At 47.5% G+C, this 16948-nt stretch overlaps 1 protein-coding gene across 1 annotated transcript in view; it reads left to right on the top strand.

Annotated features, from left to right (window-relative positions):
* Window positions 1-16948, top strand: part of GABRA3 (gamma-aminobutyric acid type A receptor subunit alpha3) — a 70318-nt gene that overhangs the window by 34899 nt on the left and 18471 nt on the right. The window contains exons 4-5 of the mRNA XM_059824644.1: window positions 4854-4921; window positions 8798-9018. Of these exons, the coding sequence (XP_059680627.1) occupies window positions 4854-4921; window positions 8798-9018 (289 nt within the window). The remainder of the gene's footprint in view (window positions 1-4853; window positions 4922-8797; window positions 9019-16948) is intronic.

Below are 16948 nucleotides of genomic sequence, written 5' to 3'. Positions count from 1 at the left end.
GCCTAGGGCAGATTGAGGGTTTGTACCCCTGGGTGCGGAAAAGCCTGAACAGCACCGTCCTCCTTTCTAGTCTCAGCCACGCCATCATGCACAGAAACACCAGTACAGACGGGCTTGTCACTTCTGAGCTCCCTTAGGTCCCAGCACAGCCCTGGGGCAGAGCTGGAGCACTGCCAAGAGGAGCACAGCCTCGAGGAGGTCCCCATCCTCTCACTCATCCAGCTTATCTCTGAGATAAGGCTGTGCAGCCTCCCTGACGTCAGTGCAGCAGCCAGGAATCCCCTGCACGAAGCCGCAGTGGCTTCACCCCTGTTTTAACAGTGCACATCGTTTGGGAGCCTCCAGCGCTTGGATGCAGGCACATCATTTCTGCTAGCTTGTGGCATAGCCTCTGGGAACCCCCGCCTGGGAAACGTGACTGTGTTCAGCCCATCCACAAACCTCAAGAGCGGAAACACAACTGGCCGAGTCAATTATATTACAGCTGAGATTCTTAAATAAACAACACTTGATGAGTGCAGCGGGATGTTTAATAAGAGCCTCCTCAGCCTCCCCGTGCCCCCCGCCTCCCATAATCACTTGTAGAGGCAGCCCTACAACCTATAGCCAGTGCGGGGAGAGGCAGCAAGGCAGTCTAATTTGTATTCCAGCTCTGCTACTGCTCCTAGTGCTTCCAAGAAGCAAGTAAAAATAGCACTCCGTCATTTTGTAAATAATAGCTATCTCCTCACAGGCCCAGGGAGTCAGGAGTACCTAAAAGGGAGATTGCGGGAAGGGGGGTATGTCTGCCTTGAGCCAGGGCCAGGAAGATAGGACATGGGGACTTGGAGGGGGCCACAGGGGAAGGTGGGTGAAATAGAAACCCTGAAGCACCTCAGCAGCAGCCGCTGCTGCTTTACACCTTCTTCATGCACAAGTGAAGCAACCGACCCTGCTGGAGTGGGGCTCGGGTCAGCAGGATCTGGCCCTCCACACAGAGCTAATAGGGTTGTTTATCGCCTGCACAAGCAGCTAGATCTGGCGTAGCACATTCTTGGAGAAGGAGAGGGGTAGCTTTTAAAGAGCAGGCAGGTGTAGGGAATGCCATGGTAACACTGTGGGAAGAGATGTTACAGCTTTTGTTTTACATTTGCATTGCAGATCTGCCCAGCTGTGGGGGATTTCTGCAGGCAGGAGCAAGGTAGCGTTGCCTGGCAGGCAGGGAAGGGCTTTGTACCCTGTGGGAGAAGGGGCAGCTCTGATCGACCTGCAGCACCTTGTTCCTGCTCACACACTTGCTCCAGATGGTTTTAGACACACAGTTGTGCTGAAGCTTGGGAATAAGCTGACCCTATAAATGAGAAAAGCCCTCAGACGAGGGAACCAGCCTCAAACAAATGGCTTGGGAACATGGCGTGCCACTTGGGTCTCTAAATTCTGCCCATGTTCAAACGCTGAACCTAAAAAAATCTCTTGCTCTTCCAGTTTCGTGACTGCTTCAGAGTCTTTTTTTGCTTTCCTAGTCCACATGTGGCAGGAGCTTGGGGCACAATAAGGCTCAGTAGCGTGGTCGGAGGGTGCTTGTGCACGTGCTGAGAGCAATACCAAGCCCTCCGCTGGGCACCAATGCACCAGCCCACGCCATTCCCTAGGGCAGCTGGAGCTGGGCTCCGGAGCTTGCTCTGCTCTGGCTTCCTACCTGAACCAAGTCTCTCATTTTTTGTTTCACCAACTATAAAACAGGACTGGCAGCATCTGCCTGCCACCCCAGGAGGCTTGAAGGCTCAACTCACTTGTGCATGCAAAAAAACTTTGAGTTACAGTCACAGGGAAGGATGATGCTAGGAAAGGAAAAATGCCATTTAATGTTCTGAAACAGGTCTAGGGAAAGTGCCTAACCCTCTACAGTACAGTCCTTAATTATTAAATCTTTGGTGAGAACTGGGCAAGACAGCCAAGCTGCAGTGTGAGCGTGTCTGTGGATTGAGAAGGAGATAAGGATTTCCCTGCCGTGTCTCTGAGCAGAGGAAGGAGATGCTCCTCTCTCAGCTTTCTTTTGCTGCGAAAGCAGAAGCAGTTTCTTCCTGTTCAGGCTCAGGGTGGGTAGGTGTGAGGGTAAGGAACGGGGAGGCTGGCTGAGTAGCTCCTGGTTTCTCTGGAGGTCTCACCATCGCAGAGCCAATGAGCTCAGGCAGGGCTGCAAGCAGTGCGGATGCTCTTGAGCTGTAGGATCACGAAGGAAGCGAATCTCTGAGGTTGGAGCTCGCTCTGTTCTGCTGGTGTTTTACTTATCTCTGGATTTCCCAGCTCTGTGGAAATCCCTGCTTGCGTAGCAATGATTTAATTTCAGAAATCCCACCGAATCCCAGCCAAATCCTGCCCTTAGAAGCACATATTAACAGGGAAAGTTCAGTCTGGCTTTTGCCATGAAAGGTGTAGGGAGCCCATTTTTCTAAGTGCTGGGGAATATCAGTAAGCCAGCGACCGAGCCAGCCCCCCCAGCTCATCCCTGCACCGGGCACTGCCTTGCAATTGCAAAGGGGTCCCACCGAGTTCGGTGGGTTCACATGGCCTGGCCCGGTGGGTATGTCTGCAGTCTGGGAATGGGGAATCCTCTTCTGACCTGGGCTGTAATTAATTATTAATATTAATAAATTATTAATATTAATAAAGTAATGGCATTTATTAATGCCATTATTTTTGATTGGATTTGCCAGTGGATTGAAGGGGCAGGAAGGGGTCTCTGGAGCTCTGTGACAGCCAGGTTACAGCTTGATAAAGACATAAAGGCTCATGTAAAGATAGCACAATCGTGTCAAAAGGTGTTCAAAACTAGTTCTGCCTTTTTACTTCCTCATCACTTCTTGAATCCCTTCACTCGTGCTTGGACCCTGAGGATCACATTGTAAAGCATGGGTTCTATCATGGTTCAGGGGACAATTCATTCTGCACCTCACAAGGACTGGCTTCACTGGCCATGGGCAGCCATGGATCCTGATCTGATAACCCTGGCTGTAAATTATTTATCTTGCGCAAACCAAATGCCAAGAAGGAAGGAGAAGAGGGGAGAGTTTGTGTTTTCTCTAAAACATAATTAGCTTTCCCTCACCATATGCATTAACGGAAAGAGCCTTGCTTCACTAAATGTTATTCTCTACTGTGTATCTCATTTGGGAACTACTTTGTAGGGAGACAGAGAAAATACCCGCAGTGTTTATGTCTTACAGAAGTAACTCATTTTGTTCAGGATGCTGTCTTGTTGGCTTCTGGGTGTTTCAGAAAGTGTACTGCATACATATTTCTCTTTAACCTTCTTTTTATCGCATCAAGATGAGATCAAGGGTTACTTATATAGCACAATAATATCAGCCACAGGCTGCGTCAGAAGCTTTCCAGCCATAATAGCTAAAGACATGTATACGTATATTTTAGCCATTAAGGAGAAAACCCTGCCAGAATGCATTATCTTATTTTTGGATACAAAACTTTGAAGCACAAAACTAAGCTTCATAGTACTGCAAAATAACTGTCAGGGGATGGAAGGATTTCTATAACCAAATTGAGCAATGGGCCATCCACGCTACTTGCAAGCCTGCTGCGATGGCCACAATGGGGTACTATGAATAAAATGTGAACTCTGCTTTGGGGCTCTAAATTGGTTCTTTCTTTGGGAAAGCAGCTCTGAGCCAGCTAATGCCACACAAAAGAAGCACAATGGCATGATCTATCCCTAAAATGGTGAGGATTTATGGTAATGTAATGATAAACTCCAGGCACCTCATTCATAATTTTTTCAGTACAACCCAGTGGGCAGAGCATAGGACCATGAATCTGGCAAATCATTATGCCTTGATTTCCCTGCAAAATGGAACAGCAGCAGAGATTTCAATTAGGAAACACACCGAAATCATCATGAAGTCAAGAATGAGAGCTGTATGTGCTGTTTGGCACAGGGAGGTTCAGGCTGGATATTAGGAAAAATTTCTTTACTGAGAGAGTGGTGAAACACTGGAATAAGCTTCCCAGGGAAGTGGTGGAGTCACCATCACTGGAGGTGTTCAAGGAACGTGTGGACGTGGCATTGTGGGACATGGTTTAGTGGGCATGGTGGTGATAGTTGATGGTTGGACTTGATGATCTTACAGGTCTTTTCCAACTGTAGTGATTCTGTGATTCTGTGAATAATACCTGCTGGTGGCTGTGGCAGGAACTGGGGCTCTGTGGGTTTTGCTGGGGCAGTGAGGCTGCTGTTCAGCATCCACGAGGACAGCGCAGCCTGGGGTACAGGGAAGTGTGTGATGCAGGTGAGCAGCAGCTTTGCAAGAGTAGCTGCTCGCCAGGGGCAAGGCACTTAGGAGAACAGCAAACACGATGGCAGTAAAAGGCAATCAGAATATTGATTCTTTTTACATACAGATAAGCCTGAAGCTGTAACAAATGCAGGGTTTCCTAAAACTAGTGGAACGTTGCTAGGCTCTTTATCAGGCTGGGAGACACAAAGGGATTTCAGATTAGAAGGAGTTTCAAAGCATCAGGGCTTACCTCTGTATTGAAAACATGTGGATCTGTACCACATTATGTATCGTGTAGCCGCATACATTTTGTAAATACACATTTTCTGGCTGTGTGGGACATATTCATCCTCGGTGTAAGTGTGGAAAGCAGCAGAGCTACATCAGAGATGAATTTGCCCAATTATGAGTGATAAAATTGGCCATTGTTCAGGGCACAGCAAAGAGCACGATGCCGGCTTGCTGAGGGCTCGCCAGGGAGGTGCCTGGCAGGAAAAACCACCACGTAACAAAACCCAAACCCTTCCCTGTACAAGCAAATTCAGTTCTCTAATGGCTTTTTTCCCTTTTTTTTTGTCCCAGACAGCGTAACTGAGGTCAAGACAGACATTTACGTGACGAGTTTCGGCCCTGTCTCGGACACAGATATGGTAGGTGCCACTGGCTGGTCACCTCACTGGGCGGGATGGCTTCTCCTGCAGCTGCAGCGGACGTGTCCCACCCTCGTCCCTGGACAATCTGGGCAAAAGCAGGATTTTCCTAAATGACAAGAACACGAGCAAGCATCCCAGCTGCCTCCCCGGGCACGAATGTGTTTCCTCATCTTCTCGAAGGCCAGGGGGAGCTCAGCGTGGGTGGTAAACAGGGATTGTTTCTCAGGTGCATTTGGGCTTTTAGAAACCAATTGATAATGGCAAATGCAACCTCAGAGGGTCAATGCCTTTGCACCGCTCAAGCACGCTGCAGGCTTTAGGATCTTTTTCTTTCCTGCAAGTGCAACCTAAAGAAATGGGGACGTCTGCCCATGGGACCAAGACCTGTACGTAGCATGCTACACCTATTACGTGCCTTGACAAACACCTTCACTGTAGCCAGCTTTTGTTGACCTGACCGTGAGTGGAGGAAGGAGGGTACTCCCTGGGAAGAGGGGAGGATGCCAGAATCTGGCCTGTTTTGGTGGCAGTGCCAGAAGAGAACGGTTCACCATCAAACTGTCCTTAGTGCTTGAACCAGAAGGGAGGCAAAAGAGAAAAAAAAGAAGGAGTGAACTGATTGCAATATTTTGACATGTTCAGGGAAAATTATTAATGAAAAGGCCTGAGGTCTGAATTTAGGCTTGTATTCCCACAACAGTTTGTCTTCTAATTAAAACAGGACTGTGGAGCAAAATTAATAGTGAGCTTTCTCAACAGCGTTTCTTGCAGCTCGTATTCCAAATGCACCCAGGCACACAGAGAAAAGTTAGCTGTTGGTGGGTGCTCAACATTTCAAGGGTGCCACATGAGGACAGTCATGCATTCAGGACTCAGACCTTCCTGCACATCCAGTCCCAGAGATGACCTGGTGCTGGCATAGCCCAGGCCAGTGGTGGGCAGTCCTGGCCTTGAAGGGAGCCCACTTCGGGAGAGGGAGCAGGCAGCTCTCACCAGCTGGGTCAGGCAGGAACAACGTCCTGCAGCTCTCATGGCCCCTCCGGAGCTGGGAGGGTTTCATTTTCTGTGCTCACATGGGCATGAACATCTCTTCAGCTGCCCCACTGACAGTCCGTGCTAGCAAGCAGAGGAGTTGGGGGAGAATAAAATGTCCGTGTTTCATTGCAGTGCTAGCCCCATCACGCAACCCCATGTTGCTTTGGAAAGACCACTCCCTCCAGGGTTAACTTGATGTCAGCGTAGCCAAGAGTATTAATCTCATCTGTGTTCTCACTCTATCTCACTTTCTTTCCTACCACAGCGGAGATCCGTAATATATTCAGCAATCGTAGCCCTTGGGGAGTATCTGATAATTACTTCCAAGGTGGAGCATATTTGATTAAGGGAGCATGTATAATGAACTGTGAAGAAGAAATACGAGGTATTGAAAAGAGGCAGGTATTCTCTGCAATGTGATTTCACAAAATGAATTTAAAATTAGGAAAACAGTTAAAGAATAATAAATTATTTCCCCTTTGCATGCTTTAGTTCCATGTATTTTACAAATGCATAGTGAATGTGGTTTAGTGTGCTGTTCTGGTGCGAAATGCACTCAGAAACATGAGAGAGAGAAACCCCGTCTCCTCGGGAATCGTGGGGAGAGCCTGCTCTTCTGTGGTGGTTCCTTTCATCTCAGGAATGGGAAAGTCCCTCCTTCCCCGCTCGCATCTGCCTGGTGATCTCGCTCCTGTTCCTACCACAGCCATTGCTCATCGTGATGGAAAGCTGCTCCTTCGCATCTTGATGCAGACAGAGACTGTAATTATGATGATGGAGGAGAGGCAAGTAAAGCTGCTGTGGAAAGTGGAGGAGAGCAGCTTGTTACAAAGCGTGGAGGAGGATGTGTAAACCTTTTCCCTGAGATGCTCCAAGGGACTTCTAATCTCTTTTTCAGTTTGGTTTGGAAAGTAGAGCCCGATAGGACCTGGCATATGCCTGAATCTTCGGTAGTGAGCTCTAGCAGCTTTGCCTCAGTCCCCAGGGAATTTAAAAAAAAAAGAAGTTCAAGGGAGTTTTATGCTTTGGTGGATGGACTCTGGAAACAGACTCAGTCTTGATGTTTTTGGTCACTTCTATAAGGCAGTGAAAAGCATAACATAAAACTAAGTGTGCTCCTTGGAAGGGGTGACTTGGGAATGATGCTGTCATGGAAAGAAGTGTAGAAAAGAGGGGAAGAATCTGAACATGATTTGTCTTTTTTTCAGGAATGTATCCTTATCATAAAAGAAGAAAAACAGGGCCTGGGAAGTAGTTATAGAAGTTTTGTTTGTTTGTTTGTTTGTTTGTTTTTTTAATAGGAACAGGGAGTTCTGAATAAGATAGCTCTTGTCCTGATAAGGACTTTTCTCAAACCTACCTCCTGGGACTGCACACAGGTTCATTCCTTTGATTTTATCCCCTTACTGAGCTTAAAACCACAAAGGGAAGATCATTTCCATGAAGGGGGAGAATATCTTGTACAGGGCAGAGCCTGTGGGAACATAGGATCTTCTCTTTTCTTCTCCTAGGCAGGCTCCAGCAACTTCACATTTGAGCAGGAGTGGCTCTGTGGCCAGGGAGCAGGGATGAATTTTACCGAGATGCTTTCATTCAACTGCCATCTGCTGCAAAACCTGTAGGAATTTCTATGACCTATAGGAAATGGATGCGCAGCAGCTTTTAAATGCTGCTGAGAAGAGCTGCAGGAAAGAAATCACTCACCATGATGAGTTTAGTTGGTCCTGCAGCCTCCAGGAACCCGTAAAGACAGACTATGAATCTGCAACGTCAGGGGAAGAACAGCTGGGACAGACAGATTTTCCAAAGCCCCTGTTTCTCTCTGAAAGCCTCGTGAGCTAATGAGATCCTTCATTAGCAAGAGGAGGTGTGTGTCGTACAGCTGAGCAGTGGTGCAGCTCATGCTGACGGGCTGAAGACTTTCCCTCAAGTGACATGGACCCTCAGAGGACACGGGGTGGCTCAGGTCACAGGGAACAGCAGTCCCTTATGCCAGGCACCGGGCAGATTAATTTAATTTTGCCTTGGGGTGGCCGTGAAGCCGTAGCGCCTTTGCTGCTGGGTCAAGTGGTTTCTGAGGCTGCACTTAATGGAGCGAGGACCTGGCCCTGGCTGCAAGGTTTGGAAGAGATGACTTCTAATTGCCCCAACTGGAATTTGGCCTAGGAAATGGGTTTCTACACTAGCTGAAAGAAGAAAAAAGAAAACAAAAAGAAAAGAAAAAAAGGGAAAAAATAGGAACAAGAAGAAAAAAAAAATAAAGTCACAGTATCTTGTAACGCAAGTTTGTGAGGACCCTGTTTCAATGCTTTTCTAGAAGTGGCCTGGGGAGCAAAATAACATTAAGATAATGTCATGAAACCTTATTTCTTTATTTTTTTTAAAAGCGGGGGTATAATTACCAGTATCCTGGCCAAATTCCATCTCCAGGAACTTTATTTCTGCCTTTTCAAATTCCAGTGTAGCTGCACACAATGGCTCCCTCCCCTGAAACATCTGGATAAAGGTGGTGGTGCAGCAGGGCTACCCCAGGACTGGCTACTGGCCACTGTAGGCTGTATTGCAGCTTGTCTGCAGTGGTCAGAAACACTGAAACGCAAATTTTGGCATCATATGTAAGTTGTTATGCAAAATGTGGTAAATGCCCTCTATCCTCCACAGATTTCTCCACTGCCGTTAATCCCTACTTCTTGTTGTGTCATGCTTCATGTCAACCAGGGTGTGCCAAAACACAGTATGCTCAATGACTGAAGATATTTACCATTTATTAAAGCGACTTGTTTGCAATGAAGAGCTCAGTAAAACAAGACTTTTTTTTTCTCCCCTTTCTCCACAAAGGAATACACTATTGATGTCTTTTTCCGGCAATCCTGGAGAGATGAAAGGCTGAAGTTTGATGGTCCCATGAAAATACTTCCCCTGAACAATCTGCTGGCCAGTAAGATCTGGACTCCTGATACCTTCTTCCACAATGGGAAGAAATCTGTTGCCCATAACATGACAACTCCCAACAAGCTCCTGCGCCTGGTGGACAATGGCACCCTCCTGTACACCATGAGGTAAGTTCGTGTCGCCTGGGCCAGGATCTTCCAGGTCCCTATACACATGCAGGCAAGGATGGGACCTCACCGTACATTACAGCAGGGTTTGTGCAGAATTCCACTGACTCTGTTAGCACACTTGAGTCTTACCCTGCTGCTTTCCCTGCTATCCTTGTTTCCTACCCATGTAGCATCACTGATCCTCAACTTAAGCACGTTTTTACAGGTAGCTTTTTTCTCATCATTCATGTTGATTTTTTTCTTTTATGTGATGAGGTAGAGGTGTTGGGATCTATAGTTTATGGAGTTGGTGCACCACCTGACTTATTTTTGTTCCTGACCTCTGATGGTATATGAAGTCAGGTTTCCAGTATTGGTAGGGGAACATTAGGATGGGAGAATTTGTTATTCTCCAGCAGCTTGAGAACAGACCTAAATTTTTTCAGCATGTCACACCAGAGCAGTTTGAAACATCTGATGAGCCCAAACTTGCTTGTGAGAACAATGGGGGTTTTTTTCCTGTTTCATGGAATCAAAAATCCAAATCTGTGTCATCAATGCAGATCACTAGGAAAAAAATTCACCAAAACTGTGCCTTGGAGTTGCCAGGTTTGGAGAGGCCATTGGAAGTTCTTAGTTTAACCCAGCCGATGTTGTCCCCAGCTGAGCTCTCAGTGGGAGTCCCGAACATGAGGTAGCCCTGCAGCATGAGACCGCAGGCAATGATACAGCCTGTGCAACTCCACTGTGAGCTCCAGCAAGTGGGTCCTTCCTTCTAAAATGTGAGTTGCTGTTGGGGAACAATGCTTGAGCAGTCATCTTCTCTGGATTTCTCAAGAACAGCCCTTGTACATACATTTATCACTATGCTGCAACAGGTGGAGAGCATGAAGAGAAACACCTTTGGGTTAATTGTATATTTGTTCTGGAACTATTCAGATATTCCTGTATGCTTGTAAGCTATTCATCCACGTAAATAACGTTTGCCACCTGGGGCTGATGTACTAATTTGCTGTCCGAGGTAAACGGGCTTATAAATGAAACAACAAGCTACTCATAGATGCCCAAGAAAGGTATTGAGTTGGTTTTGGAAAGGTGTAAATCTTTGCTTTCCAAAATTATTTTCTCTGCCTCCATCTTCAAGCCGATCCTAACTAATAACAGGCTTCCTTGTGGATTCTGTGTGCTGAGATGCTGCACTTTTACCTCCATTTTTTGAGGACCAGACAGAATTTCATCTTTTCATAGTTAAGCTGGCTGTGAATCTACATAGCGTCAGCAAGTTTTACAGCCTACATTGATAAACAATGCTCTGCTTTTGTGCAGCCATTCTCAAATATGAGCTAATCCTGCCAGTGCCCTGGGGGTTTAGGTCTCCACACATCAGTGATCTCACGTTACTGAGGCAGATGGGGTAAATGAAGGGAGAAGCCCAACTTGACTTAAGGGCTCGGTTCTGCTCCCGGCTCTCTGACCTGCTTGTGGATGACTAACACTCCCCCCATTTGTATCCTTGTCTGACTGTAAAGTATTATAGGAGCTACTGGCATAAGACAGCAAAAAAAGGACTCAATTTTAGGGCTCTTATATCATTTCACTTCTTTATTCAGCAAACAGCCATTAGCTTCGGCAAGTTTTGTGTGACTGTGAATGTATTGGATTTACTTTTCAGTTTAGGGCTGGGCAGGTGCCAGGATGGCAGCATCACGAGGCTCTTGGGAATGAGCTTCTTGAAGGAAATGGAGTCATGGGATTTTTAAAATAAATTCAACACATCCTTTAGTTTAGCTGTCTCCCAAAGAAGCGGGGGGATGAAGGAGAGCCTGGACCTCCCTTTGCATCTGCTCCTGGCCCTCTTAAATGTACCTCTAAGGCTTTGTAAGTGCTAAAGACCCCACTCAGAGATACCCAAAGGTTGAGGGTTGGATATCAGGCCTCTTGTCACATGTTATATGGCACAGTACCAGGAGCTGTAGTGCATGGAGATCTTTTCCTTACCCAGCACGGATTGCTGCTGTGCAGGTGTGTGTGAAGCTATCCTGGTGGGGCCCCGGGCAGTATCGGATCACCCTGACGCTGGAGATGTGGTCAGGGCTGGCCAGGTGGCCGTCTGGAAGGCACTGCCCACTGCACAGGACAGTGTGTCAGGGGTGAAGCAGGGCTTCTCTGGGTTTGCAGTTCAACACATCCAGGATGAGATGTCTGTCCTGGTGCCTCTGATGATTGGCATCCTCTCTGCTGCTGAAGGAAATGCCTGCTCAGGGCCACACAGGGTCTTTTGAGTGGGGGCTCAGAAAGGAAGATGCAAGGGCACAGACTGCATGGTCCAGGACTGTGCATCAGGCTGAGGCTCAGAGACCAAGTCCTACCTGGCTCTGCCACTCGTAGGCACTGACACCTCAATTCCCCTGTAAAATGATGATGATGGTATCACCCTCCCTTATTAGGTGCTTTGAAACCTCCTCCCAGGAAAGGGCTGGAGGAGACTCATGTGCCAAGTGGCACATTTGCTTTTCTCCGCCACACCCAGGGGCATGCACATGTGTCCTTCTCAAAGGAAGGAGCAGGACCATGAAGCCAATCTCAGCCCCACACAGCTGACATCCAGCAAAGTGCAAATCCCAAAGAGGCACGCTCTGTCCTGCTGACTAGGGAGCAAGTTTGGGCCTCCACCAGGTTTTCCCTGGACTGGCAGGACTGCCCAGGTGATCCCTTGCGGGCTCAGTCTGGAGTGGTACATTGCCAGGCAGTTTGACTCCTGAGACATATCCTACTCCTTTACCTTGTACCAGCCAATATCCTTGAGGGATCAGCTCTGCTGATCCGCAATTAGAGGCACGTCTCTTGCTATTTATCCTGCTGTGAAAGCCAACTTCTCTTAGTCAAGGCTTACATTTATAGATGAAGTTGCTCTGGTGGAACAGCAACTCTGACACATGCATCCAGCAAACTTACACCTGTGTGACAATATTTATAGCTCCTGGAGAGAGCCTCTTTATCACTGACCTGAGCTTCAAGGAGTCGCACACCAGCTGTAGCTGAGCGTCCAGAGATTTCCTTTATTCACGGCACAGCCTCCTTGCGAATCGGTGCAACATCATGGTGCAAACATCTGATCACTGACTCAGGCCTTGGCACCTGGGTGACAGGACGGCCTTTGCGACTGCAGCACAAAATTGCATTTCTCTATTCCCCTCCTTCGGGCTGCTGAGGAAGGGACAGGATTACTGATCCCTCTGCCTCTTCCCTGCTACTCCAGCTGCCTTAGAGGGCATGGGCAACGCAGTTTTATTATGTAGCCCTGCCTCTGCAGTCTTGTTTGTGGAGCTCCTACAAGATCCAAGTAGTTCACAAAAGCCCAGCTAGGGCCTCAAAGCTCTGGTGTCAAACCTGAGTGCAACAAACTGGGAATCATGCGTGGATTTACATAAGGTACAGGCAAAAACTCAGCTGCTGCAGCAATCTCTGGATGTACCCTCTGGCTCGAATTGTGTGGGGTAGACAGATAACGTTCTGGTTCTTCCTGGCCTTGAAGCATATGAAAATAGTGAAAGCTTAGTGCTGTGCTGATGGGATTCAACTTTGTGAATCCAGGCTTTAAAGAGCTCTCCTGCTTTTCACAGGGACTGTCAGAGTGGCATGTTGAGGCTTTGTGGTTATTGTCAGAGTGGTTCCCAGACAATATGTGCTCAAGTTACGCACTTAAAGATGTTTTAACTGCCAGGCTGACACATTCAGCTGCATGCCCAAAGACTTTGCCTCAAGAACCTGTATTGCTAAAGACAATGTCAAGTCCTTAGTGGCAGTGCACGAGCACTTGGGAAGAAGGATTGGTGAATCCCTGGGTGAGGCAGAGGCAGAACAGGAGGGAAAGCTGAGTACAAAGGCACGCAAGGCACATGTAGTCCTATCAGAGCTGTTGAACGCCGGATAACAAGTCTTGTACCTACTACGGCATGCTCAGGGGTTTGAGCTTCCCAGGCTGCTTTTTGAAATCACAGAGCTTTGCAGTGTCTCTCCCAGCAAAGGCTTTGGGTTGTCTTTACTGCCTGGTTTTTTTAACCCCCGGGCAACTTGTGAGAGCTGCAGGCTGGAGCTTGCAGAACCCTTCCACACGATGGAGGTGCAACCATCATTCTCCTTTCTGCAAGAGCAGCATCTGTGACATCCCAGCACCAGCTGGCAAGCTATTTGACTGTATCCCACATCAGGGCTGCTCCTAGACAACAGCATAAATGGACCCAAGCAGACCAAAGCTAGACTGCTAAACATGCAAGCAGACGAATAGACAAGGTGAGATTTGCACAGCCTGCTTTTCCCTGCATTACAGATTCCAGAGTGGATTCAAAGGCAGAAATGATCTATTTTCCAGGCTTGGTTTTGTGCAGGCAGACTTTTGTAAGGGAGCTGTCCCAGGAGGGAGAAATCTTCAGAGATCACCTTATCTCGCTGCATTTCTGCCATCATGGGCTGAAATCTCCAGGGGCTGGGGGAGGATGCAAAGTGAATTCGTGCTTTCAGATCCAGCACAAGGATCCTAGAAGCAATTTGGCTTTCCAGCTCAAACCCCAGCAATTAAACCTAACCTAGATTCTCACACAGCCTAAACTGTAAACACTATTCTGCCTGACTGTGGTTATTAATGAATTTCCTAGAGGAGAAATCAGGACAAAATTCAAGCAATATCCCTGGCATAAACAAAGTCGGTTCTGCTGTGCAGGGTGCTGTCATGTTTTTGTACCACACATACACCAAGGGATTATTACATTTGCGTCCCAGAAATTAGACTGAGACTCTCGCTCATCCTGCAGCACAACGCAGGTAACGACAGGGGCTCTAATGACACATCAAAGGCTTCGCTAAGCTCCTGGTAACCATGAGAACGAAGCTGAAGTGGTTTGTTGTACCGTCAGCCCTGGGAGAGGTATGTTTAGCCTCATTCACAGTTCTTGCCATTGTGTTGAGCAGTTCAAAGGACTTGCCATGACTTTAAAGAGAAAAACATGGTTTCTCTCCTGGATGTTCCACTTTTGGTGCCATTGTGCCAGCAAAGCGAAGAGAAAACATGAGGAGTTTGGAGTTTCAAGACAGTTCTGCATAAGTTATTGCTAGTGGCTGGGACAGATGAGCCAAAGGATGCAACAGCTGGGTTATGTGATTGCTGGCAGCTTGGCTATTTTTCACATGCTGTTTAGGCTTTATAATGACATTTCAGGGCTCAGATGTCTGGACCTCAACAGGGCATCGGAGCAATGAAGCAAACCTCTGGCTAGCTGGCCATAAGCTCCCTTGCACAGGGCAAGGGGCAAAGATGAGAATTTCTGCAACAGGCTCTTTTACCCAAATGCTGCAGAGGCAGTGGTAATTGTCTGGGAAGCGAGATACGTTCCTCTTAGTTTGACATTTTGATGTTTCATTAGGCAAAGCATATGGTGCTGAGGAGTCCTTTGCCATCAACAGGAGGTGGCGGGGAAGGCCAGTGGGAGGGGGAGCGGAAGGGGAATGTGGGCACTCTCTTGAGCGGTGATTGATTCCACAGCTCACCGAAATACCTCTGCTAATTAGCACTCTGAAAGATGAGTGTGTGCAAGAGAGGCTGCAGAAGGGGGGTGAAAGATGGCCAAGGGATGAGGGGGGCAGCGGGGTGAGCAGGAGCAAGCAGCAGTGCATGCACTCTGGTCCTGTGGAGAGCATCTCGGGGAGCCAGCACACCCCGACATGTGCAGGGGCAAAGCAAAGAGGTTTCAGGCAAGGGAGAACACCTGGAAGGGGGAATGCCTGTATTGCTTCCCCCTTTGGCAGGGAAGCTGACTCCTTTCATGTTTTATCTGTGAATGTGGTGACTTCTGGTTGGCTGAAGTTGCTGAACCAGACTCATCTCACTGGAATGATATGACATTTTCTTTTTTATTTAATTTCAGGACACTTAAAAGCTCCTTCAGCTGTAGGTGGAGAAGCGGCAGATTAGGTTGCTTTTTCAGTGGTTTGTTGATGGATTTATGGTGGTGTTGTTTACTGGCTCAGCTAATAAAACATACTTTAGATTTAAAATGTGACTGCTGCATTCCCACACTACCTACGGAGTCATCCAGCACCTGTATAAAGTTGTCTCCTTCCCTTGACAACACTTGCTCTTGTGGGCCATGGCCTGGAGAGAGCAGGAGCGTATGGCCAAGGCCAGCTTGTGCCCAGCTGGTCTCTGCTGCCATCCTGGCCCCCTCTGATGCTCTTTCTGGCTGCTGTAAATGGCAGTCAACTACCAGACCCACAATCTGTGGTCCTTTGAGTTGTTCAGCCTTATTCGTAGTGGCTGTTGATCACAGCCAAGACTTGCAAACAGTACAGTGGATGAAAAAGACCTTTCTGGATTTTTTGGAGATTTCAGGATACCTCAGAGGAAAGCACTGATCAGAGGAGAGGTCCTTTGGAAAAGCCAATTTTGGGAACACCCAGCTAAGAGCCTTTTGAAATAATAAATTAATTAGTGAAGCCAACGAAGGAATAGGAAGGTAAAAAGTAAAAGTCTTGTGTGGCCTGCTCAGGGAGACAGGGGAAATGTATCAACATTTCCTTTACACAAGTGACAGTGACAAATATTAGAAGCAAAAAGTCCATTGTAGTTGGAAAGGACACAGAAAGAATTGAATAGTAAGATCTGTGAGGACATGTTTGACAAGCTTGCCAACCATGAAGCTCCCCAAGTAAATTTCAAGCTGACAGAAGAAAGCATCACAAAAGAAACAGAACAGGAGGAGCAAGGCTGTTGAGTCCACACTTTGTTTTCATACCTGCCAGGTTTTCATACCTGCTTCTTGAAATCCCAATCTTCATCCAGATTACGAAAGAGAGGCATCAGAGCAAATGAGCAATTTGTTCATGGCAGCCTTTGAGTGTCTAGAAGAAAGTAATTCCAATGATGTGCTTGTAGGCTTGTCAAAATCACTGTCAGTCTTTCCATTGACTTCAGTGAGTCTTGGTTGAAGTCCTAAAGATCAGGTCTTCTTCTCTCTCATGTAAAACAGGTACATTCAGTCCAGAGGTGAAGAAGAGATCAGCCAGTCAGAAAGAGTGATATGTTTCCAAGGAAATTACACTGGCCACACAGTGCTTCTTGGGTTGGCTGAGAAAGCCAAGCTGGGGCCAGACATAATGCAAGCAGGACAGTCATCATCACCTCTTTGTCAGTAGAATGATTACTACAGGACATAGTGGTCAATACCCATGTACAAGGATTCAGAAAGGATTGGCAGACTCAGAGTAGAAAAGGTCCTTGGTCTCTGGTGCACTCAATCACCTGGATACAGCCTCTGAATCATGAAAGCTGTAAACCACCCGCTGCTGGGAAATGACAGCAAGGTGTGGTTTGCTCTGAATTCACCCAGGTTTCATACTTCTCTATAAGTATCTACTGGCCTCCTCTACCGGAGGTGGAGTTAACCTGCATAGACCCAATAAACCCTCTGTGATTAACATGTCCAGAGTATGGAGCATTGCATCAGCCACGGTTGGGCTGTGAGCCCTTGGGATCCAACAGTGAATGGTGACTCAACAGCCAGCTCCTCAGGGCTTCAGTGCAGGTAGTCCCCATGGGTTGTACATGGACCATGTCCTCCTGATGCTGAATAGCTAAGAGCTGTTTATCAGGACCGAACCTATCCTGACTGTGGGAGTTGCTTTTATAGGTATTTTCCCCCTGTGGTGTAGCTCCTGGGGCACAGCGGGGTGGATGTGCCCAGTGGAGACAGGAGAGTGGCACCTGGCCCTGAAAAACAGCAGAAATTAATACATGCTGCTGTTGCATTAAGGAGCAGGAAACACTGTGGGGCTGGGTTCAGAAGGTCTGTAGGAAACCCACCACTTTCCTTTGCCAGCTCATACAAGAACAAGATGTAGACTTCCCCATGGTATGAGCTGCTCTGTGGCACTGTGATGCCAGTGACCACTGCAA

Source organism: Gavia stellata, chromosome 14 (assembly GCF_030936135.1).
Source record: "Gavia stellata isolate bGavSte3 chromosome 14, bGavSte3.hap2, whole genome shotgun sequence".
Lineage (NCBI taxonomy): Eukaryota > Metazoa > Chordata > Aves > Gaviiformes > Gaviidae > Gavia > Gavia stellata.
This window is presented reverse-complemented; position numbering and strand designations above follow the sequence as displayed.